The sequence below is a fragment of the Chelonoidis abingdonii genome, chromosome 6 (assembly GCF_003597395.2).
Source record: "Chelonoidis abingdonii isolate Lonesome George chromosome 6, CheloAbing_2.0, whole genome shotgun sequence".
NCBI lineage: Eukaryota > Metazoa > Chordata > Testudines > Testudinidae > Chelonoidis > Chelonoidis abingdonii.
The window spans coordinates 79401360-79427353 of NC_133774.1; the positions used below are offsets into that span (position 1 = coordinate 79401360).

General features: G+C 40.2%; 1 protein-coding gene across 2 annotated transcripts in view; it reads left to right on the top strand.

The window, feature by feature from the left end:
• Positions 1 to 25282, top strand: part of SNX24 (sorting nexin 24) — a 135933-nt gene extending 110651 nt beyond the window's left edge. For both annotated transcript variants that reach the window (XM_032790771.2, XM_075067173.1), the window contains exons 4-7: positions 12210 to 12304; positions 14130 to 14162; positions 15416 to 15480; positions 24849 to 25282. In XM_032790771.2, the coding sequence (XP_032646662.1) occupies positions 12210 to 12304; positions 14130 to 14162; positions 15416 to 15480; positions 24849 to 24919 (264 nt within the window). In that variant the 3' untranslated portion in view covers positions 24920 to 25282. The remainder of the gene's footprint in view (positions 1 to 12209; positions 12305 to 14129; positions 14163 to 15415; positions 15481 to 24848) is intronic.
• The last annotated feature ends 712 nt before the right edge of the window (positions 25283 to 25994 follow it).

Consider the following 25994-nt stretch of genomic DNA (forward strand, 5'->3'; position numbering starts at 1 on the left):
ACTTCCAAGTTAACTTTTTAAAACAATAAAGGTCACTTCATATGCTTTGACACATCTTTACATTTATTTCTGCTCTCTGTCTGTATAGTGCTACCTTGTTTCAGAAGATCCATCCCAGACTAGTTAGATGTTACTAACCTTTCGTGTCAGCAGTTTGTTTCACAACACTTATGGGAGAGCAAAGGATTACAGCCATCATAGTAAATAGAGAAATATTATTAAAATGTAGTGATTAGCAATTTTTTAAAATTATTTATTTTGCAGAGATTAAACCTTTGTAGTCATTCAGAAAGCAGATGCTTTTGAATCAGAGTTAGTACTGTCAGTGTAGTATTGCTGCATTGTTGTCACTTTAATTAGATGTCACTTTCTAATGGGACAAGGGAAATGTTTTAAACATAAGGACTAATATAAACAAGAGCTAATTTAATGTGATCCAGTATAGCTGGACAAATCTAAATGTTATTAAAAGGCATTTTATGGTTACAGTTCTTTTCTACTCTAAAACTGTTTTCACCATGAAAACATTTTCACTTTGTTCCTGTTATATTTGAGTCATAAAAATTTGTATGAAGAGAAAATAACTTCTGTTTTCACCAAACTTTGTAGCTCCCACAGCTCTCCAGAGTTTAAAAGCACTCCATAGATTTTCCTACTGGCTCTTTGCTCCTGTGAAAACAGTTTACATAATGAGCTCCAGAATTCAGATTGCACAAAATACTATACAGTAGTATTTTCTGTTAAACTGTGATAAATTCCAGTGTAGAAAAAAAAATAGAATTATTTACTACTTTTACTTAGCACAGACAGACAAATTTCTAAAGTAGCCTTTTCTGAATGCAACATGAGTGTTAGTTTGATTTTTGAAAGATGCTGAAAACTTGAAGTAAGCTCCAGAATTTTTAAAACTGGGTATACTTATTTTCTTTCAGTGGATTCCCTAACACATTACAAATTATAATGAAAAGCGCAGACTCTGGATTCAACCAGATACTTTGTGCTGTGTGTGCTACCATTTTCCCGATAAGATACAAATATTCATACACACCTACATGTTTTTTGTTAACTGAGTGATCCCTACTTTATCTCTGCACAAATGACATAACTAGTGAAGTTGTGGAGAATCAGGCTTGAAGTATCTCTTTGGAAATGAGTGTGTTAACCCCAAGTGCAGTGAATTCCCTACTCTTTCTATATTCTCTTGTTCTTACTTGGTGTGGGCACCTGCTGCTTAATGTAATTAGTTTCAAAGGGAATGTCACAACATGTCTCAGAAGTTTATTCTGACCCAAAACCTCTAGTAAGGAAATATCAGGGAGACAAAACAGGAAAAGTTTCTGTGGAGTTGAATTGCATCTTTGCTGCAGTGCTTTGTGGTTAGCAAAGGGAACGATGTAAATGAGTGAATTAAATATTTCTGGGTCTTGTCGTGTTTGTGTGCATATGCATGAAGTTGTCAGTATTGTGGAGAGTAATCTCATTTTCTTAGAACTTGATTATAATTTTTAACCTCCCACTTGACTCTCATCAAGGCCCACAACCATAAAATGGATATTGTGGAGTTAAGGCTGTGGAACATCTTTCTGATGAAGTAAAAATCCATCAGAGAGAACTGCTGTTTCAGGGCCATTTTTAAACTATAGTCCAGTTGAATTCACACATTTTTACATATTTTTTTACTAACAATATCCAACATGCTACAATATTTATATTTCATCTAAATACAGCTGCACTGGCAGAGGATTCGGGGAGGGCTCCCTATTTCTGAATGCAGGAATGTGGTTCTCTTGGATTTGGCTTCTCTCCGTGCAAATAGTGACAGGGAGGTCTGACTCCTTCTGTGAACCTATTTTTCCAAACTTGGTTGTTCATGTACTCTTCATTAAGGACTATTTACGTGACAAAAATGTTTGGGGAAATGGGAAAAGTGTGTTCTAGTGACTTTCACAAAACTCAAATATAAGTGAGAGGATGTTGCTCAACCCTTCTGAAAAATAATCTCCAGCCAGGGACGAGCATGGAAAATTTCAACCAAAAAGTATGTGCTGCAGTGTTGACGATTCAGAGATTAACCCTGCTGAATATGTATGATGGAGGGGTTATTAAAAAAAGCTAGGTAATTACCCACCAAAAATGCATTAAAGAACATTATTTATTCAAACTCTTGAAAGTTAGGATGACCAGAATTAAGGTTTCTTGTACAACCTTAATTTGGCCGCTTTGTTCATATGCATTATAACACAGTCTTTAGTTACATGATCACCTGCTGTTTTTTCCCACAGGGCCCTGACCTCATTCAGTGAACACACAAGGAGTCAGAATTCAGTTGCACAGACAACTGTAAATCTAATATTGTCCAACCACGCTGGAGGAAAGACAGGAGGCAATGGATGTGGTTAAATCAGGCCACAACTTTATTCAATTAAAATATCCAGCAATACATTTTGCAGTGCAGGTAATTCTTTCCACACAATCCCCAACCTGGTCCCAGCCATCCCAGTCCTGGAATCCCACACCTTCCATATGAGGGTTAAATGGGATATAAAAGGAGAGGGTTCAGCTCCTTGCTGTACCAGATGTAGGAGCCCCAAACCCAACTTCCCCAGCTTCCTTAAAGAAGGCTTTCCTCTAAATCCTATATCACCCAATAACCATATCACTTCATTTTTCTTTGAGTATGGGCCTCCATGGCCATGTTGGGATCCCTAGGCAATCTATTGTTGGCAGTTCTCTAGGACCTTGACCCAGTCCCATTGGGATGATAGGAAGACCTCCCCAGTAGCAGGAGAAAACATTTGAGGAGCAGGAGTCCAGGGTGGACAAAGAAGCAATGCCTCAGACCACCATCTTGTTCTCTTCTCCAGATGAGGCCCTGATGCCTCTTCACCCCCCAATCTATAGTCAATGATTTTCGCAAGTTCCAAGACCTTGTGAAGTGGGTGGCAGACTCTCTGCAGATATGCCTTGAAGAGATCAGAAAAACCCAGTACAAGCAACTGGACATTCTGAATGCTGCGACTCCATCTAGAATTGCCCTCCTCATTAACAAGGCTCTACTGGAACCCACTAGAACCATCTGGCAATCCCCAGCTACAGTGACACCCACTTGTAAGAGGCTGACTGAAAAATATTAAGTCCCCTCCAAGGACTCTGAATCCTCTTCTCCCACCCATGTCCTAATTCTCAAGCTGTTGATATGGTGAACAAGTGGGACAAAATGTGCCATTATAAATCTACCCCATACAACAGAGATCAAAAGTGTCTGAATCTCTTGGGAAGGAAAGCCTACTCATTGGGTACGCTGCAATTTCATATTGCATATTGCTAAGCATTGATGGCTAAGTACAACTTTTACCAACCAAATGAAATTTAGGTCATTTATTGAGCACCTTCCCCAAGATCAGAGAGAACAATTCCAAGCCACTGTTGCTGAAAGTTCCTGGCACAGTCATCTTTACAGGAGGCACACAAGGCTGCAGACATTGCAGCCCATTCCATCTCTGCAGTGATGGCGATGCATAGGGCTTCCTGGCTACAATTGTCTGCCTTCCCAGAGAAGTTCAAAATATGGTTGAGGATCTCCCATTTGATGAATGGAAGTTGTTTGCAGAGTAAACTGATGAGTCATTACCTACCCTTAAAGATTCCAGGGCCACAGTATGCTTGTTAGGCATCTGTACTCCTGCAAACAAACGGAAGTTCAGCAGATCGCAAACAGCTTGAAGATCCCACCCTATACAGTTCTCTGGATTCCAGACACCGATGGAACCCCTTCCCTAGCAACCGACACAGGTACCAGAGAAACAGACTCTAATCCAACTGATGTGGCTCCACAACAGGCAATATCATCAAAGGGACAGTTGAGATTTTGAATTCCCATCTCTCATTAGCCTATCAGCTTCACTGTTTTGCCCAGTTTTCCCCATTTGGAAACCAACTCTCCCACTTCCAGCAGGCATATTGACTCAGACAAATTGGTGCTGAAAGTTATGTCTTTGAGCTGCAACTTCCACTTTACCTCCCTTCTTCCTCCTCATTCCCTTTCCCTGTCCCTCTTCATCAACCCCTTCACAAGCCCTTGCTGAGGCAGAAAGTAAACACCCTTCTTCATTTAGGAGCAATAGAACTGATACCTGCTCAATGTAGGGGAAAGGGTTTCTATTCAAACTATTTCCTCGTACCAAAGAAGAATGGAGGATGGAAACCATTTCTAGATCTAAGGTGCCTAAACAGGTTTGTGAGACCCCAGAAATTCAAGATGGTGATCCTGGCAGCTATACTTCTTTCTCTAGATTCAGGGTATTGGTTTTTGGCCCTTGAACTCCAGGATGCATACTTCTATATAGCGATGCACCCGTCTCACAAAAGATTCCTCTAAAAGATTTGTGGTAGGCCAAGATCATTTCCGGTGTTAAGTTCTCCCCTTCAACTCTCCTCAGCTCCAAGAGTATTCTCAAAGGTTCTGTTGGCAGCGGCTGCCTACCTCCATCGCCAGACTGTAGTGGAATTACCATATGTCAGCGATTGGCTACTCAAGAGTCAATTCTCAAGGACATGCTTTTTTGGTTTTCGACCTGGGCCTCCAGCTTGAACATAGAAAAATCCACACTAACACCCATTCAGAATATACAGTTCATAGGGACACTTCATCTGGATTCCCTGGCATCCAGAGCATCTCTTCCCATGGATAAGTCTAGACATTATTGAGCGTCATCAAAACAACTCAAGACAGCCCCCAGACCTCAGTCAGAAACTGCCTTCGACTTCTGGGTCAAATGGCCACTTGCACTTTTGTGACAGAGCATGCGAAGTTACACCTCTGCTGTTTCTGGGGTGGCTCACAACAGTTTACTCATCAAACAGGCAGTTTAGACAAGCAGGTGTTGGTTTCTCAGCGGGTGAACCATTCCCTAGACTTGTGGAAGATTCATCGCAGTGTAGGGGCAGAGGTACCCTTCCTCTAGCCAGCGCTGACAGTGACTGTAACCACAGATTCCTCTCTCTTGGCCTTGGGGGCACAGCTGAGTTCCTTAACAGCATTGCTTCCTGCTGCTACCTGCTCTGTCCAGGTAAACTTTCTCCTTCCTTTCTCTCTGCTACAGTTGCACACGGAGCCCTTAAAGGTGCAGTTACCCCTTTTCTCATGGCCAGGAGGACAAGGACCTGCATACAGTTACAGCAATCTCATTTCCTAATTTTTGAATATTTGACTTTGCAACCTGAGTAATGTTCTTTTAATGTAGTTTATTTGTATGTAACATGTATTTGGCTCTTTTAATCTTTCTTCATTTCTCTTATCCCTTGTATATCTTCGTTGCTTTCCTTTAAATGCCCTCCAACGTCTTTGATATTAAGGTGATCAGAACTGTACACACATTTTGCGTATGGTCTCACCAGTGCCTTAGGGAGAGGGACTGTTACTACACTGTTCCATAATGGGAAGGTTCTGTGCATTCAGCCAAAACTGCAGTGATTATTTTATTCTTTTGCCTCAATGCAATATTACAGATTCATACCTACTCTGTTTTTTTTCCTCATGTTTCTTCTTTTAAAAGCCTAGTAAAACATTTGTTTTTTTCCCCATCCTCACCCATGACTTTTCAAACATAACTACCTACTTCCTTTAACACCCTAGGATGCATATCTTCTGGATGCACTGATGCGTGTGTGTAATATATATATAATCTCATGTATTCTAATACCTGCTTGTTGTCAGAAGCTGTATTGACAAGATCTTAATTACTTCTTAATTGTCTATTCTTTTGTAGTTGGAGGTTGACTTTTAAAAACCATGTTTGCAGCTCAGGCAAAATCAGTGTTGATTTTGTTTTTCTTCATCGCTAATGGCCTGCTTTCTCTACTACTTTTTCCCAGTATATATTTATAAAAGCCTTTATTAACACTAACCATTTTGAATAGCATTAACTTATTTTGCTCTTTTCCTGCCCTTATCTTTTTTCATTTAGCTACTCAGCATTCTTGCTTGATTCCATCAATTTCTTAATTTCTGAGAGAGATTTGTTTTAACCCTCTAATCTTTGAGCAGTCCCTCATGAAGTCATGTTGACCACTTTGTTCCTTTAGTTTTTAATTTTCAGAGTAACTGTCTGTTGCGCCTTCCCTTTTCTACCTTTTCAGATTACTCTCATGTTCTTCTACATTCATAGATTTTAATATTATCTCCTGTACATGCTGTTTCCTTAAAATAATATTGTATATTTGATTACATGTGGAATGTACTTGGACTACTAGTTGCATACACAGCCATTATGTAATCACTAGCTAAACATAAAGTGGTGCCAAAAACCTGTTGTTAAACTGCTACATAATACAGCTATTACTGTCACTTAACTTATTTGTTTGTGTATTTAGTCTAAGTAAAGTAATTTGTTTCAGTAAAGTGCTTTGAAACTAGAAAGTCTAGATAAGTGCCGAGTAATATTATTAAATACCTTGTGGTCACTAGCGTGGAGCTTTCAGTTTACCATTACTGTAGATCCAGCAATGGTCTCACCACTGTTTGGGTTCTCTTCTTTCTGGTTCAGTTCTCCTCTTCATATCCGAAGAGGTTTTTGGTTTTTTTAATTGATGTCAGACCATATTTGTGATCCAGCAGATAGTTTAAGTTCCTCAAGACTATAGTAATCTGAAAGTCTAATAGTTGGTTCAGGAACGTTTCCGCTATTCTGCAGTCCTGGGGATCTGAGTCAACTGCCCCCTGCAGTTTATTTTTCATTTCAAACTACAGCATATCACTGGTATGATGATTATCGGACTCTTTCTCACTGGGTTTGTAAATGCTTAGGGCACGGGTGGCCAACCTGTGGCTCCGGAGCCACATGTGGCTCTTCAGAAGTTAAAATGCAACTGTTTGTGTAGGCACCGACTCGGGGGCTGGAGCTACAGGTGCCAACTTTCCAGTGTGCTGGGGGGCGCTCACTGATCAACCTCTGGCTCTGCCACAGACCATGCCCCCACTCCACCCCTTCCCGCCCCTCCCCGAGCCTGCTATGCCCTCTCCCCTCCCCCAGAGCCTCCTGCGTGCCACAAAACAGCTAATCGGGAGTGCGGGGTGAGAGGCACTGATTGGCCAGACTGTTGGTGGGCGGGAGGCACTGGGAGCAGTGGGGAGCTGATGCGGGGCTGCTGACGTATTATTGTGGCTCTTTGGCAATGTACGTTGGCAAATTCTGCCTCCTTCTCAGGCTCAGGTTGGCCGCCCCTGGCTAAGGGGCTTGTATCCTACCCCTACTGTCCCTCCTTCATAGATTGCATGCATCACTCTTAACATTCCATTTATGAGAATTTAGTTAAATTTATGTCCACTAAGGTTGTGCTTTCCATTTAGCATCACTTCTGCTTCTTCCTGCATATTTTCTATATTTCTTGCATTTTCTATACACATTTAAGTGTGTCAGTGCCTCTTCTTATACCTCTTTTTATCCTTATGCATTCACATTTTGCTGAAGAACATTTTTGGGGGGAGGGGCCTGTGCTTCTAAGTATGTTAATTATGTAGAATGAAAATAATTGACCCAGAACAGCATACAATAATACACTTTATTGAAGAAGAGTGAAATTCTTCACTATGGAACCATGATGGGTAAGAAGCAAGCATTCTGACTAGCAAAAGCATATCTGCTATTGCTTTTTCAGGAAAAGAAAAGATCATTCTTAGAAACCAGATTCTTTCGTGTAGTCTACTTCTTTTTAGTTTAATATGTTCTTTTGCTAACCTTTTAATCATTTCATGGGACTGTGTAAGCAGCTGCTGGAAAGCAGGTAAATAGAAGAATATAGACTCTAAAGCAGTCTAAAAGCTTGTAGGTTTCAGTCCCAGTGGAGACTGACACTCCAGCCTACTTACTGTAGCTAGGATGTATTGATTTTTTTCTCTCCCATTTTTAGCTGCACCACTGAATTAGGTATTGTGAAGCATCCTTCCTTGTGAAGAGAGGAAAAACTGTCATGAACTTTTTCACCCTAACAATACGGCATCTCAGGCTAAACCAGAATGAAAGGAAAAAGCTTTAAGGACTTTTAGAAACTCTGCAACTTAGCTCTCTATACTTACTCTCCTAACTAAAAGATGTTCCACAGATCTTGGGAAACTATGATAGATGATTGGAAGCAATGAATTTTTAAAACTGTTTTGTTAAAAAATAATCAATCAGTGAAAACAATGCATTCCTGTAGCACAGTCTTGGAAGGTTAGCAAACTGGTCTTGTCCACGTTTTCAACAAGATGTTCAGTTACTGTTATAATTGGTTGATGAGTACATTTGGACCTAACTAGAATGCCAGTGTTCGATTTCACAGTGTCCTCTGTGAAGATATGTCACCATTTATGCTGGCTTTAGTGACAATTTTCTAAAAAGGAAACTCGTGGGAAATCATTATGCTGTTTATATGTCTCCCTTGTTGTAGAGCATTATCCTGTGATATTTTAGCACTGTTTTCCACTGCATGATGGCATCTAGCTAAGGTTAAGGCAGAACAAGTCCCTCTGCAGTTTTGTGAGTATGTTTTACTTACTGAAGGAGAAAAGATAACTGACAATTAAGAATTTGGGATGTCACTGAAAGAACATGTGCAACTAATCAATGACATCCTGAGGGAACATGATTTTATGAAGCTAGTAAAGTAGAAAAATCTGGATTTTAGTGTTACATAATAATAATTGCACCCTTTTGATAAAAAAGGCATTTCTAATGATGTAAACACTAGTATTTCCAGTGTTATATTTTTCAGGAGCATGCAGTAGCTTATTAAAATATGGCAGGAATTGGTAAACAAGCTTAAAATATGTGAAGAAAACATGGTACTCGACACAGATGGAATTGAACAATTTGAAAAATGTATTTCTGGAGTCACTTCCTAAATTATTTGCTTTCAGTAGGCTTATGGATTTTAGTTCTCTTCAATTTGGGGAGAGAACATATATGCTGCTTTTGTTCCTTAAATCAGCTTGTTAAAATGGCACTGGTTTGGAACTGGACTAGCTATGGTCTTGCTAAGTAGGGTTGAAATACAGCACATTAAAAAATCCAGACATTAATTTATAACTTATATAATTTACTGTGATCTTTTCCTGTGCTCCTATCTAAAATGTATAATTTCATACTGGACTGAAAAATGGGTTTATTTTGTATGTGTTTTATCACTAATTTTATCACGTAGTCAAGAAGAAGCACTTCTTCTGCTTATCTGTTGTCTAAAGATTAAAGAGAATATGGTTTATAATATAAGCATTCTTTAAATAACTTTCTAAATGAGAGAGTCAAAATTTTCTGATTGCATTGGTTGTTCAGGTAAATGGAACTAGTTATGATTGTAGCCCCTACTTATTTGATTATATTTTTTAATTGCAAGTCTAAAAGAAATACAGCAAAGATTAAATTGTTATGTATGTTGGTTAGTTGTCATCCTTGCTGTCTTTCCCTGTTTTCAGTTTCTCTTGCAGCTCTTCCATTATATGGCAAACAAATCAAAGGGCCAAATTCTCTACTAGCCCAGTTCCACTGAAGTCAATGGAGTTGGGCCAGCAGAGAATTTGATCCCAAATTAGGATTATTCCAGAGTGTCATGATTTATTCCTTAATGTTTCTGGAAGTACACCTCCACCTCGATATAACGCTGTCCTCGGGAGCCAAAAAAATCTTACCGTGTTAGAGATGAAACAATGTTGTATCGAACTTGCTTTGATCCACCAGAGTCCGCAGCCCCGCCCCTCCGGAGCACTGCTTTACCTCATTACAGCTGAATTCACGTAGAGGTGTCTTTAAAATATAGCTATGACTTTTTGGCATGCATTATCTGGAAAATGTACTGTAGTTCAGTGAAACCGTATCAAAATATTTGTATTTCATTGCTTTATGACAGTCTGACAAAATGCCACATCAAATCAAGGTGGGTTATGTCTGTCTGGCTTGCAGTTCTGCAGTTTCAGGTTTGCTGGTTGCCAAAATAAAGGGCTTGAACAGGTGCTAAACTAATGGGAGTAAGATCCTGAAATGTCTAAGGAAATAATGTCCATCGGAGACCTTGCAGTTAAACAAATGTAATTGAATCAGGGGTGCTGTATAACTAGTTGTCCAGGCTTGGGTTGATTTGACTTGGAATAACTGAGTGAGCAGCAGCAAAAACAAATAAGTTTGCTTCAATAACATGTTAGCATCATCAGAACAACTTCTCTTGTTCAGTGACATGTCCTTCCTCTCCCGCAACCATCTCTTCTTTCTTCTAAATTTACCAGCAGCCAACCTCACCAAGTCACTCAAATTGCTCTAACATGGTGTATGGAAAACTCAAGAAGTGAAACTAAGGGATTGTGCATAAATTACAGATGCCCTGAAGCAGCTCTTGCACACACGATATTTGATGCAAGATTGATTAATATTAGTAAATTGTTTTTGTTTGAGCAAATAGTGCACATTGTTATGCAATTCACATGTCCTTTGAATATGCATCCCCCGCCACCCCTCCTCCCATGCATAACTTGAATGCAGAGCAAGATGAATTTTGCAGCACCATAGTGCTGATTTCACAGAATATAAATGAAGCATTTAATGTTGCATCCTCATTTAAAGGTGAACTGAAAGGCTTTGTATCAGCCAAGACTTGAGAACTTTGTTTCTCTTGTAAGAAGTGATGTCAGGGTAAAACAGTTTGGGAGCTGCAGTCTCTGATCGAGGGTTGTTTTTAGTAAACATGTTATTATGACATCAGATCTTGCTAGAGAAATACAGAATCCCGAACTCAGGTCCCGAAAGAAGAGTTAAAAAAGAACTAATGTGCAGCTATCTTATTTTAAAATGTATTTCTATTTTTGTCTACCCATATTTTATAGTAATGTTTGTAAATCTGAACTAGGTTTTTTGTTACACAAATAGTTGAATTGTTCTTGCTCCAAGTATACTACTGCACCACATTAACCAAATTGAAGAAATAAGCTTTTGTATTATATAAGGTTAGATTACATACAATAGGAATGTTGTCTCATGAGCTTGGATAGTGCAATGCTCCCTCCCGTTACCAACACTTGCCTCTTGTTTTCTCACCCTGTCACAATGGTTCTGTTCTAACCAAGGGCCCAGTCCTGCGAGCATAGTATGCAGCTTTACTTGTGTGAGTAGTTTCCTTTGATCAAACTTTACTCATGTGAGTAAAGTTACTCATAGGCATTGTTTGCTGGATTAGGCCTCTGAGATGGAAAACCCCTCAGCAGAGTGACTGTGCCTTTTATCTGTTAAGTACCATACATCCATATGGCTTTTGTAGTAACAAGTGGAGATGTTCAGCAGTATGAGTGACAAGTGGATAGAGCCTTAATCCTCCAGAGAAACCATGACATGTATTTGTGAACTATTTTATTTGTCTTATGTGAGGAGTGGAGACCTGCTACTAACTACCTCCTACTAGTTACTATAAAACTGTAGAAGTCTATCGTGTTCTTAAAAAATCAGCTTGTCATTTACCTGTTGTGTCCTTTTCTATTAAACCTATTTCTAATTAATTTACTAATTTACTCATAAAACTACAAATCATCTGTTTGGTGAAAAATATTTGGGAAGGGAAATGGATTCCAGGCCATACATTATTAATATGGAATAGTATGGCAGGTCTAGATAGTAGCTCTTTCACCAGGCCTTTGTCATTGGTGACCACACTATAGATGTGACCAGTGCATTGTAAGCCGATCTGTCAAGCCAAACAAACAACTCACCTTGTTAACATTCCCTAAATCTTGCATTAATAACACTGAGTAAGCCCATGAACATACAGGAGAGTTCCTTTTTCCTACTGCCATGATGGATGGGATACTTTCAAGCGCTGGAAATGAAATAGCTGAGGTCAATAACCATGTGCTGCTGTTGATTTTGATTTTAAAAGGGGACAACAAAATCAAAATTTTATTCTGAAATGAGTGTACCAAAAATCAAATTTAAGATTTAAACTTATAGTAAACCTTTTCTTGGGTAAATGTTTGTCACTGATACTGGCATGGGTACGGGCACTGTTGCATCACCATAATCTGACATAATCTCAGAATTTAGTAACATGTATTGGAAGTTGTTTACTTTAGTAAACTTGTGTGACTAGAAGAGAATTGGAGTAATTGTGGTTTGCTTATTAAAAGTTATTGTTAGAGGATAAATAAAAAGAATAAGAAAAGAACTGAATGATATTGTGTATTTTCTGTATTACAGAACATCATTTTAGAAAATGAAGATCTCCCCAAAATATTTCTAGACTTTCTGAATGTTCGGCATGTCCCTTCTCTGCCAAAGGCAGAAAGTTATGGGTAAGAACACATTAAGTAAAACAACTCCAAATGTACAGAAAAACAAGACAGACTGATTCTCCTCTTGCGCTGTATTAGTTCTCTTACGATTTAACACCATTGATTTAAAATGGACTTGCTGTTAACTTACACCACTATAACTAAAAGGAGCATTAGTTTCATTGTGGGTATATTTGCGTAGCTATAAAAGATGGTAAAATAAAATATATCCTGTACAAAGACAGAAGGGCGGCATTTATTGTATATCCATTGAAAGCAAAGCAGAAACAGGCTTAGATGTGAGAAGGTAAAAAAAATGGGATTGTCTAACAGATCTTTGAAATACCTACCAATTTTTTTTTTAAAGAAATTCACAAGATTTCCAGTCTGGGAGGGGTGGGGCAGGGTTTGGAATCTGCTTTTACTTATATGGGTGCAAATTGTAACTGGTGACCCTCAGTGCCTGGCTTCCCCTATCTCCATGGTGGCATAGACTATACCAGTGTCCACAGTTCCCTTCCAGGAAAGGGTTCAGGGTTGGTTTGGATGAAGGGGGTACAAAGATGCACGTTATCCTCCCTTCAGTATATCAGAGATTCCCAGAATAATATAGTCAAATTTAGTCTTAGGGTGTAATTCTCTGCTGTGCCTCTAAGAGGTGCAACACAGAACTCACAGCCTTGGGGAAGGAGGGTGGGTAAAGAGGTTTAAAGCCATGTTTGTGCCATCCCTATCCTGAGCCTACCCGCAGGCAGAGCAGACCCCAAAGTAATTTAGACAGCCCTTTTTTGGCTCCCCTACAGGTTGCATCACTGCCTGGAATTCCCACAGTATTGTGTGCTGCGGCCATGCACGACCCTTTCCCTAGCATGCCAGGGCTTGTGAGATGGTCCTAGGAAAGTGGCCTTATAACTGTCTTCCACAGTTCCTGCACCAGGGAACCCTTCCTCAACCAGATCTGGGGGTTTTGGAACCCCTTTATTCTGCTACAGCCCTTTTACCTGGTGTAAAGTGGCTGGAGTGAGCATAAGGATCTCACTCCCAAAGCCTAACTGTGGTCAAGGAAGTTGCCAATAGAGCTGTGCTTTCAGTCAGTGGGGCTAAGCCACAGCATACCAGAACTATTATGAAGGCAAGGGATCTTGGACAGAGTATGTGAGTCAGGTCTTTGCTTTCTTCCACACTGTAGTAAACCCTGCCACTACCCCAGCATAAGAATGCAAAGGAAACTCTCAAGGTAGCCTCATAGCCTTTTGTACTCCCTTACATGGGTATTTCCAAAAAGACTTCGATCTGGGTCATGATTTTTCATAAAACCTTGTAATTGTAGTTCCAAACTGAGCTTGGGAAATCATTGTCCACATTCAGTACATACAGAATCTCTTTAAGACATGTAGGGTTTACTTTGCTTATCATACACTTGATATTGGTTTGAAAATGCTCATATAACAGCAAACATACTTCACTTATAGCTAGTGTAATGTTATGCTGCTGTCAATAATAATATGAAACATAAATGTGCTAACTTTATTATCCCCCCCAAAACGTAAATATGCCAGCTTTGGTGATTTAGGGACAAGCTGCTTGACACTCTTCTCTTGTAGTTAATGATGTCAACCAGAATCTCTCAGTGGAATTGTACCCCATCACTTTTATATATTTATGCATGTGAATCTATTCCAGTGAAATACATGTTGTCACTTAGAAGCTGTGATCACAATAAAATCATGAGAGTACTCCCATATTCCTTTCGTAGCTGTTATTAACAGCTTTCTCTGTATATGGAGTTGTATGTTAATGTTGTTATAAGCAAGCATAATCTAATTTGTCTGCATTTTTGTTTTAGTTCTTTTGATGAAACAGAATCTGAAGAATCAAGGTGAGCAATTCATAATTACTGCTAGCATTTCTAGACAATGAAATGTGGTGTAAGTAAATAAAAGCCATGCTTACTTTGCTAATTTTCCTAAGGAAATTGGTTTAACATTCTACTAATATATAAAACAAAGACACTGACGTAAATAGATATATATCTATATATAGATAGATATAGATAGATATACACACATAAAGGGCATCCTACATTTGTTCCAGCAATTGACAAAATAGCAATATCTTGGCATTAAATTTTGGGTGAATTTATTAAAACTGCATCTGGTTTCATAAGCTGGACCAGATCTGTTTGTAGTATGAATTGCAATTTATATTCTGGAATTTCTTACAGAAACTTAAAGGGACACCTTCAGCTTAACTCTCTCTGTGAACATTTTCACTCCATGCTGGGTGTTGTTTGTAACAGGGCTATAACTGGAAAAAAAAAAAAAAAAAAGATTTTTTCCATGCTTTTGACAGAACTTTGCATACATTGGGTTTCACTGTATACAGTCAGTCAGTTAGTTGCTCCTGTTGTTTGCATGGATCTTTCACATGGGAAGAGATGAATATTTAATAAAAACTAAAACCAGGAAAATGGGATTGTAAAATCTGAAAGCTTGGTAAGGGCATTTGGATATAGCACCTAAAATTACTTTTCATTTAAAAAGGAAAAAAACTACTTCTGCTCTGGCCCCTTTACTCTACATAAAAGACTTAGAGCAGTGTGAAGGGGCCTTAGCAGCCTTGCTACTCGTCGGAGAGGGTTCCCTTGGCATAGCTATTGTGAACAGCAGCTATAAGGCTGCCTCCCAATTACACTCTCACAAGCCTTGGCATATGAGGTGTGCTGGGGTAGTATCTGTGGCAGGAATATTGCACAGATTCCGAGTCATTCTGTGGCCCATTGGGCAGCCCAGGAGGCTAAGCTAATGGTCTAAATATTCTTACGGACCACAGAACAGCCCTGAATCAGGAGGGCTCAATGGTGGCTTAAAGCCATGATCACCGCTGCCACCACGACAGTGGAGTGTGACCCCTTCACCTCAGATTTCAAGCTGATGCTGTCACTTTAAGTGTCACCAAGCAATAGGGAGATTTGCTCCCAGAAAATTTTCTCCTTTCCACAGAGTTTGTGCATATAAACATACTGATGTTATTCCTGAGCAGCTTGGGTCACCTCACTTTATCAAAGGTAGTTTGTAGTATATCCTGTTTACCGTCCCTTGATGCTGACATTCCTGTTCTTGACCTTTCCAGCAAACTGTCCCACCAGCCTGTGCTGCTGTTCCTAAGGGATCCATATGTCTTGCCTGCAGCCAACGGTAATCAAACTTGTCATCTGTTAACAGCTCTTTACTGATCTGATCCTAGACCACATAAACCACATTATTATTAATACAGGCCTTGCCGAGTGATACTGGTCCAAATTCTAATAGTCTGCCAATAAACCAGTAGTTCTTATATACAGCTCTTTAAAAGCCTAATTGGGGCAGATGATTTATATGCAGACATATTTTTTCTCTGTTATTCTCCTAACCAAATCTACTGTGGATTCAAATCATAAAAAGATGTAAAATACTACTTCTCTTTTTTTGTTGACTGTGTAGGTTCTTTTGCCTGCAGGGTTTGATCTAAAGATGCAGTCCTTTTTTATGTGCTTTTTCCCTAAACACCAGTTGAGTTGCTGTGAGCATGTTTGTATTTCCACTTGGATTATTGTCATTTCTTATCATTTCTAAACTGTAGGATTTTTTTTAAAGATTGTATGTTTTGCATGTAATAGATGTGTTCAGAGGATATTTACATTATCTTTGATCTTTTAATTTGTATTTCAAAAGAACATTTGGAATAATTCAAGGACTTTTTCTCTGTGTTTTCTTCCAGAGATTATGTTGTTGGCACATATTGCATAGTGTTGCTACATTGTTCATTTGAATTGATAGAACTGTTGCCTTTTCCACACCTTTGTATATATGTAAATTTCAGCATGAGAATTTTCCACTTAAACTGTAAATTAGGATTTTCCAATGAGGAAAAAAAAAATTAACAAATTGCTCTTTCTTATATATTAAGCTCTGTTTTCCTGAATGTAGGCTGCAACAAAAATGAAGCAGATAGCTTTGGAAATAAGCTGACACTGTGGAGGTTTCCGCACATGGCTCTGCAAATCCCCCAAGTGTTCAAAACATGCATCAAGAAATCGTAAGATTGTCTTAAATCAGGAAATTTAAAATAATAATAATAATAAAGGTTGGATTCTTTGTGTTTGCCTTTGGTTTCTCAGCCTCTGGAGTGCACTTTCTTCATATTTTCAAGCTTTTTTCCAAAACCATGAGAGCTAAAAACTTTTTAAAAAAAACCTGAGATTCTCAAGAAGCCACATGAATCCAGGAGCTGGGACTTTAAACATCAAATATTGTGACACTCATGATAAAATCATATGTACATAGCATTCTAGTTCCTGATTTCTATCTCATAATACACCTCCAATTTCAGGCCTGGATTCCTCCAGAACATAGTGCAATTACTGAAGCTTTCATTCTTTGAGTTTACCTGATAAAGTACATAGCAAGTATAGTATACCAATAAATTTCAAGGGTGAAATCCTGCCGCCCACTGAAGTCAATGAAAGTTTTGCCATTGAATTTAATAGATCCAAGATTCCACCCCAAAACCGGAAAATTTTGCAGACACTAAAAACTAATTCTGCCTTCGTTTTATTCTGGAGGAACAGAAAGGCTAAACCAACAGTCAACAGTGTTTCGGTTCACAAACTATAATTAGGCTTTGCAGAATTCGATTTTTATTTTTTGATAATTTCAACAGGTATCGATGTTAATTTTAAGGGTTTGGGGCTTTTTTTTGGTTTTTTTAGATTTTTCTCTATTTACATTTCCACCAATTGTGGGAAATTTGGCTGGAGTCAAACAATATTTAATGATATTAGACAGTGAGATGCAAAAACTTACAACTTTATGACGGTTAAAACAAAAATTGTCAACATCACATGTCAAAATATACAAAATAAATATCCTTGAATCAAAGTCTAATAAGTTCTCAAGTAGCACTTCTCTTACTTTGCCTCTCAGTTTCAGATATTATCTGGAAATGTTTTCCATTGGTTTCTCTGTGTGTACAGTGAAATCAGTGCTTACCAACATTTATTGATAAAAATCCAATGCTTCCAAACTATACTGCACTATTTCCATCTGATCCACATACTAATATAGAAGATTACCTGATTTTGACTTTGGGACCAAGTAAGAAGTCTAGAAAGTAAAGTAATCAGATCCTCATTTTGTTGCGCTTCATTTCCTCAAAGATTTGTTTAAAAGTCATTCTAGATAACTGGATAAGCAACTTGCAATTATTTTTTTTTCTTTTAATTCTGAATGTTGTTAAATTTCATTCAAAATCTTGAGAGACAAAGAATGGAAATTACATATAATTGTCTTAAAATATACAGATAACACCCTAAATTTTCAAATTATTACACAGGCTTTTAGCTTGATGGCTCCTATTAAAGCTTCTCCAACACTTTAACATCTACGTTTTTTCTTCTCACCTGTACTCTAAGAATGACTATACTTGCTTTTTTATTGAAGTCACTGGGAATTTAATATTGAATTTTTTAACTATTTTAAGTGGCGGTTTCTTTTGAAATGGCTTGTTTTAATGTGTGAGAGTTAGTTAATGGCGTTCAGAACAAAGAACTCTTCAGGGCTTCACCAAGGCTTTTTTTGACCTTGAAACATAGTTCTTAGGCTTTCATATAGCAGGCAAAAAAAAAGGTCAGTGGAACAAGTTTTTATTTGTGGCCTGCCTTGTGGCCTGCCTTGTGCAGGAGGTCAGACTAGATGATCATATTGGTCCCTTCTGACCTACGAGTCTATGAGTCTATTTATGCCAACTATTCAGCAACCCTTAGCTGCTTCCAGTTCACCTCTCAGAAGAATTTTTGATTCATCATACTATGAATCAGCATAATGTGGAACATGATTTTTATTCAAGAAAAGAGTCGATTATCTCCATCCTCTTTTAGAAATTACAAGCTCAGTATTATTATATCCTGGTTTGTCCTGTCCTCCCTACCTGCCCTGGCTCCATGTGGCTTCTGGCAGCAGCTGGCATGTTTTGCTCCTAAGTGCAGGGTTGGCCAGGGGGTCTCCATGCACTGCCCCCACACCCTGAGCGATGACTCCACAGCTCCCCTTGGCCAGGAACTGCAGGCAATGGGAGCTGCGGGGTTGGTACCTACAGACAGGGGCAACGGGTAGAGCCACCTGGCCGTGCCTCTGCCTAGGAGCTGGACGTGCTGGTTGCTTCCGGGAGCCATCCTAGGTAAGCGCCACCTGGAGCCTACATCCCTCACACTCTCCACACCCCGGCCCTGAGCCCTCTTCCGCACCCAAACTCCCTCCCAGAGCCCCCACTGCCTCCTGCTCCCCAAATCCCTGCCCAAGGCTTAGCCTGGAGCTTCCTCCCACACTCTCAACTCCTTGGCCCCACCCAGCCAGCTCAGAGCCCGCAGCCCAACCCTCTGCCCCAGCCCAGTGAAAGCAAGTGAGAGGGAGCAAGCAATGGAAGAACGGGGGGGTGCAGTGAGTAGGGGTGGGGCCACAGGGAGGGCAGGACAAGGGTTTTGGGGTTTGTGCAATTAGACAGTTGGCAACCTTAATTTCACAGTTTACTCACCACTCATGAACATTTGACTCCATTTTAGTTAGTCTTAATTTTTAAAGTCTTTTCTATAAATGGGATTTACTTTTGCAAACTAGCCAAACCCACCTGGAAAATCCTGTTGTTATTTTTGGAGGTACCTAAAACTGAATTGCTTATGTTTTGGAAAAAAAAAAAAAAGATTAAGGCTCTCAAGAGCCTTAAACTTTGATAACATACTAGTTATTAAGGTTTGAAGCTACTGTACTAGCATGACTTTCAGCTTTCTTGGTTTCAGCTTGTACTTTGACTTTTCAAAAATCACACTTATACACATGCCAAGAGGCACAATTAGTAAACGCCGTGAATTGCCCAAAGGGGCTTATAGCTGCTTTAAGCAGGTGGGAGGCTCTAAAGTAATGAAATCTAACGCGATAGCCCTCATATTTACAGCTTTTTATAAACCTTAGTATTCTCACTGACAAGAGTCAGCCCTCTCCACACCATAAATGCATTTCAAATGACATGCATTCACTTTTTTCCCCTTTAATAAACCACAACTCTTAGTGAGCCTCTTTCAGAATCAGAAGTGATTTGGACTCAGGTACGTCTACATGGGGGGGGGGAAAACCCTGAGACTCACTGCTGCAGGGTATGTCTACACTACGAAATTAGGTTGATTTTATGGAAGTCGATTTTTAGAAATCAATTTTTTACAGTCGATTGTGTATATCCACACTAAGCGCATTAAGTCAGCGGAGTGCGTCCTCACTACCATGGCTAACATTGACTGACGGAGCGGTGCACTGTAGGTCACTATCCCACAGTTTCCACAGTCTCCGTCACCCACTGGAATTCTGGGTTAAGCTCCCAATGCCCGATGGGGCAAAAACATTGTTGTGAGTGGTTTTGGGTACATCATCGGTCTCCCCTCCCTCCTTGAAAGCAACAGCAGACAATTGTTTTGCGCCTTTTTTTCGTGCAGATGCCATACCACGGCAAGCATGCAGCCCGCTCAGCTCAGCTCACTGACACCACCACTGTTGTGTCCTGGGTGCTGCTGGCAGCAGACAGTGCAGTAGGTCTGCAAACCATCATCATACACCATTTCCGCTGCAACTCCGCTCTGCTACTATTGCCTCAATAGCAAATTTCTCCATGTTTTTTGTCATGGGCTCCTGGGTACGTATGTTCTTCCTTGGGAAATGTGCGCAGTGCTAACGGTCATCCTCCACCTCTTCCGCTGCAACTTTGCTCTCCTGCAGACGCCATACCATGGAATGCACGGAGCCCACTCAGCTCACCGCTGCTGCTCTGAGCATTGTATACGCCTCACACATTATTCTGGAGTATGTGCAGAAACCTGCAAAAGCAGGCGAGGAGGCAGCGACTGCGCGTTCAGGATAGTGATGAGGACACAGACACAGACTTCTCTCAAAGCACAGGCCCTGGCAATTTGCCCATCATGGTGGTAATGGGGCAGGTTCATGTCGTGGAACGCCAATTCTGGGCCTAGGAAACAAGCACAGACTGGTGGGACTGCATAGTGTTGCAGATCTGGGATGATTCCCAGTGGCTGTGAAATTTTTGCATGCGTAAGGGCACTTTCATGGAACTTTGTGACTTGCTTTCCCCTGTCCTGAAGCACAAGAATACCAAGATGAGAGCAGCCCTAACAGCTGAGAAGCAAGTGGCAATAGCCCTCGGCAAGGTTGCAACGCCGGACAGCTACCAGTCAGTAGGGAATCAATTTGGAGTGAGTAAATCTACTGTGGGAGCTGCTGTGATCCAAGTCACCAACGCAGTCACTGAGCTGCTGCTATCAAGGGTAGTGACTCTGGGAAATGTGCAGGTCATAGTGGATGGCTTTGCTGCAATGGGGTTCCCTAACTGTGGTGGGTCAATAGACAGAACACATATCCTTATCTTGGGACCAGACCACCTTGACAGCCAGTACGTAAACTGCAAGGGGTACTTTTCAATAGTGCTGCAAGCACTGGCGGATCACAAGGGACATTTCACTGACATCAACATGGGATGGCCAGGAAAGGGGCATGACGCTCACATCTTCAGGAACTCTGGTCTGTTTGAACAGCTGCGGGAAGAAACTTACTTCTCAGACCAGAAAATTACCGTTGGGAATGTTGAAATGCATACAGTTATCCTTGGGAACCCAGCCTACCCCTTAATGCCATGGCTCAGGAAGCCATACACAGGCACCCTGGACAGTAGTAAGGAGCAGTTCAGCTATAGGCTGAGCAAGTGCAAAATGGTGGTAGAATGTGCATTTGGACGTTTAAAAGCTTGCTGACGCAGTTTACTGACTAGGTTAGACCTCAGCAAAACCAGTATTCCCATTGTTATTGCTGCTTGCTGTGTGCTCAACAATATCTGTGAGAGTAAGGGAGAGACGTTTATGGCAGTGTAGGAGGTTGAGGCAAATTGCCTGGCGGCTGATTATGCGCAGTCAGACATCAGGGCCATTAGAAAAGCACAACTGTGTGCCCTGTGCCTCAGATAAGCTTTGAAAACCAATTTCATGACTGGCCAGGCTATGGTGTGACAGTTCTCTTTGTTTCTCTTTGATGAAAAACCGCCCCCTTGGTTGACTCTATTTCCCTGTAAGCCAACAGACCTCCCCCCTTCAGTCACCGCTTTCAAAGGCAATAAAGTCATTTTTGTTTCAAAATCATGCATTCTTTATTAATTCATCACACAAAGAGGGGGAAAACTTGCAAGGCAGCCTGGAAGGGGTGGGTGAGGAGGGAAGCACCAGGTGGAGTGATGGATATGGGGAGGAGGGAAGGACAAGGCCACACTACAGTTCAAAACCAGCTTTCTGTTGCTTGGGCAGTCCTCTGGGGTGGAGTGGCTGGCTGCCCATAGCCTCCCCCCCACGTTCTTGGGCATCTGGGTGAGGAAGATATGGAACTTAGGGAGGAGGGCAGGCGGTTATACAGGGGCTGCAGCAGCGGTCTGTGTTTCTCCTGCCTTTCCTGCAGCTACACCAGACGCCTGAACATGTCAGTTTGCTCCCCCTTTAGCCTCAGCATTACATCATGCCTCCTTTCAGCATGCTCCTCCCTCCTCTCATCGCGTTCATTTGACGCTTTCTTGGACTCTGCCATTGTTTGCCTCCACGCATTCTGCTGAGCTCTTTCAGTGCTGGAGGGGACTGCATGAGCTCTGAGAACATCTCGTCATGAATGCGTTTTTTTCGCTGCCTTATCTGTTCTAGCCTCTGGGACGGAGATGATGGGGAAGCATAGAAACATTTGCAGCTGTGGGACGAAAAAAAGGGAGAGTAGTATTTAAAAAGACATTTTAGAGAACAAGGGGAAGACTTTCACACTCAATCAAGCAATTCACATTACATAGCACATGTGCTTTTGCTACAAGGTCGCATTTTGCCTCTTATATTGAGTGCCTGCTGATTGTGTGCCTGCATCACACATGCTCAGCTGGGCAACAGAATTCGGCTTGCGGGCAGCCATGGTAAGGCAAAGGGTTTCGACTTCTTCAACCGTCATACCATGTGGGAACAGTTTCAAACAGCAGCACCCTCCTTTCCCATACCAAGCAAACCCCGTTGGGTTGGCCATTTAAAAGGAGGGGCTGCAGTTTTAGGGTGAATGTTCAGCATAATCCAACACCCCCACCACTCAATTCTCTGGGATGATCGCTTCACCCAGTCCCACCACCACCACATGGTTAGTATCGGGGAAAATCCCAGTCAGCCAAACGCGAACAGCTCAGCATCAACAGGCCTCCCCCTGCCACATGGCTAACGGGGGGATGATTTACTTTCAGCGAAAGGCAAATAGCCAAAGCCTGGGCCCACTCACTGCAAGGTTTTGTTCTGCACGGATTCCAGACTACTTGCTACTGGCTTGGCATGGTAAATTAATCATTAAACACGCTTGGTTTTAAATCTTATATTATATTTACAAAGGTACACTCACCAGAGGTCCCTTCTCCGGCTTCATGGTCCGGGAGCCTGCCTTGGGAGAGTATTGGCTTCAGGGTAATGAACAGTTCCTGGCTGCCAGGGAGAAGGGATTCTCCGCTTGCCTGCTGTGTGGTATCCTCAAACCTCCTCATCTTCAAACTCCTCATTCCTGTTGCATGAGACTCCCCCCTTGCAGGTGTCCACGAACAGTGATGGGGTAGTGGTAAGGGCCACCCCCAGAATTGCATGCAGCTCATCATAGAACCGGCATGTATGGGGCTCTGACCCAGAGCGACTGTTTGCATCCTTTGTTTTTTGGTAGTTGAAAGGGCTTTTAAAAGGACCAGAATCTAAAATACTACCCTAATGGACCAAACTACTAAAGTTCCTTTTGTAAAAGTTGAATAATAGTCCTAAACTTGCTGTATCTTCATGGAAAATTGGTGTAATGGTGAATGATGTCTAAAACCAAACATTTTCAAAAGTACCTATGGCACTGTTTCAATATGTTTAAATACTAGAGTTAAAATGACAGGGTAGATGCTTTATGCAACAAAGCCTCGAAGTGAGTCTGACATTGTAAAATGCTATTGTTTTATAAAATCAATAACTATTTCCCCATATGTATTGTATGTCATGTATATAATAGAACTAGCAGAAAAACAGGTTTCTGAAACTTCAGTGTTTGTTTTAGAGTGAAACCACTAGATCATGTTTACCATGTGTATTCTAATACTAACAATATTGAGGAATTAGCCTAGAAAAGTGATTTGAGTGTGCACAGCTTTCAGGACTTGTGGAATCATTATTGGCCTCAAAATGTCAATGAGTGATTTGTAATAATGCTTGATTCACCATCAGAAATCAGGCAAATCACCCCTATGCTGCTTATTGAAAAGGTCTCAGTTAGTCATACATTCACTTAAAAATATCCTTGAGTCTATTGGTCAAATCTTTAACAATCGAATTAATTTATTAGTAATTTACAATGCTGGTACTCAGAGATTTATAATACATTATTTGCAAAAATAATCCTAATCTATTTGATGGCCCTAAAGTTATTAATGGGCACAACCCAATTCCCATTAAAGTCGACTATCATCTTTCCACTGATTTTAATGGGAGTTGCATTGACCCTATATGCATAGCTGTAGGCTGATGGCTGAAGGAGAAACCTAATTTGGAAGTGTGAAGCATCATACCAGAAATCATCTGTGGATGTTTATTCAGCTGTATCTTCTGAGTTTAACTCACCTCTTAGTTTATTGGCACTGCAAGTTTGAAACTCAATTTTAAGCAATAATGTAAGATGGAGTGAGAAATTCTGACTCTTACTGTCAGTCAAAGACAGTCACTGTAGTTTACACAGGTAGGAGTTAGTCCATTTGGAGAATATTTTTCTTTTAGTAACACGTAGACTTCCTGCCTCTGTGTGGGTCTATTACTTTCTTTCGTCAGGTAATCTGTTTCAATTTTATTTACTGAGATAAATTTAACATGAAAAAATGGTGCTATTTCCTTTGCATTTGCACTGAAAATATTGTGTGTGTATGGGTGGTTCCCCTTCAAATTTGACGGGATGACTTTTTTTAAGGAACTTGTCCTTTTATGTTGAATACCAGTCTACAATCTCACTGCTCTTGAGAAGCTTCTATGATGGCACAGGCATCTTCAAGTCCACTTGGACTAAACGTTGCTATAAACCACAATGGAGAAACTGCTGTAAAGTATTCCCAGTAGCAATCTTGGAATTCCTTCAAGTATAATCCATCAAGTGTAATCCATCTTCCTTGTGAGAAAAGCTTCAGATAAAGAGCTGGAGCGTAGCAGCATTACGTATTAGAACATCCCTTTAAATCAATAAGCTACAAATCTGGCAGCGCATTTATGCAATGCCCTATGCTATACTAAAGTGGCTTTAGTGCTGAAACAGCATTACTAACAGTACATTCCCAACAGGGATCAACACTATAGTGATGCAGTGTCCTAAATTATACTAGTCCTTGCCTTGTTAAATTCCACAAAAGCATTTATATGGTATTGACATACATAAGAAAGCAGTTTTTCTTTTCTGTTTTTCAGATGACTTTCCAAATGTAGTTATTGAAGGAGTTCTCCATGGGATATTTTATCCTCATCTACTGCCCAGGTAGAAGTGGTGTGTGGATAGAAGAAATTAAAGCAAGTCATGTCAAGGAAATTGACATAACAAAATTCTGTGGTGTGATGCCAATTCTAAGAGGAAAAGTCACCAGCTTAGTTGAATTTCATATGTTATAGCTTTTTAAATCAGTGTCACTACAGTTTGTGCTTTTAAAAAAAAAAAGATAGGGAAACAAAGGTTTTCAGCTTATTTAAACTAATGTATATACATACTCTAATATTTAATACTAAAGGGTGACAGTCATACACTGAATTACACTAATCTTGGAACAGAATTAAAAACTTTACTAATATTGCTTGGTTTTTTATTACAAATTACACTCACCCTTTTTTACACCAGGATAGTCCCAGTGCATTACCCATTGCTGGCAATGAATGTGTTGAAAGTGCTGGCACTGAAGACAGTGAGAGAGATACTATAATTTTAAAAAATGCAGCTGCTTACCTGGAAATTAAATGCAACTTTAAAGGATTGTATTAGTATTCTAAAGGTAAATATTTCAAATCTACACCTTAATGTTTAGGTAGCACAGTGTCAAGTTCTGTGTGAGAGGAGTTTCCACCTTCTGCAATGTGGCTTTGTTTCAGGATGTTGGTTGTAGAGAACTCCTATGGCATTCTAACAACCCGAGGTTTGGCATGACCTTTGTGGTAACAACCTCATTCAGTTATTACTTCTAGTGTGTGTTTAATTTCCAAGCCAATTTACACTCTGTATGTAATATCTTATATTTTGCGAATGACAGTTTACGCCACTTTTTGGTGAGGTCAAGCAAGGATATAATTTACTACTAAAATAACTAAAAATTGATTGTGTTCCGATGAACTTGAAATTTGTTATGTCCATTACTGGATATTGTACTGTAAAATAAACTACTAGAACATGCACACAGGAGCATATGAACTGTGAGTGTATCATTTGTACTCATTTCTAGTCTAATGGGTACATTTCAAAGCTTCTTACTACAGCTTCCCCCCTCCCCCCAAACACTGGAAGAATGAGAAAATGTTTAACCTCATTATTAGCAATTTTCAGCACCATCCCCTTGATGCATTAAGTTTATA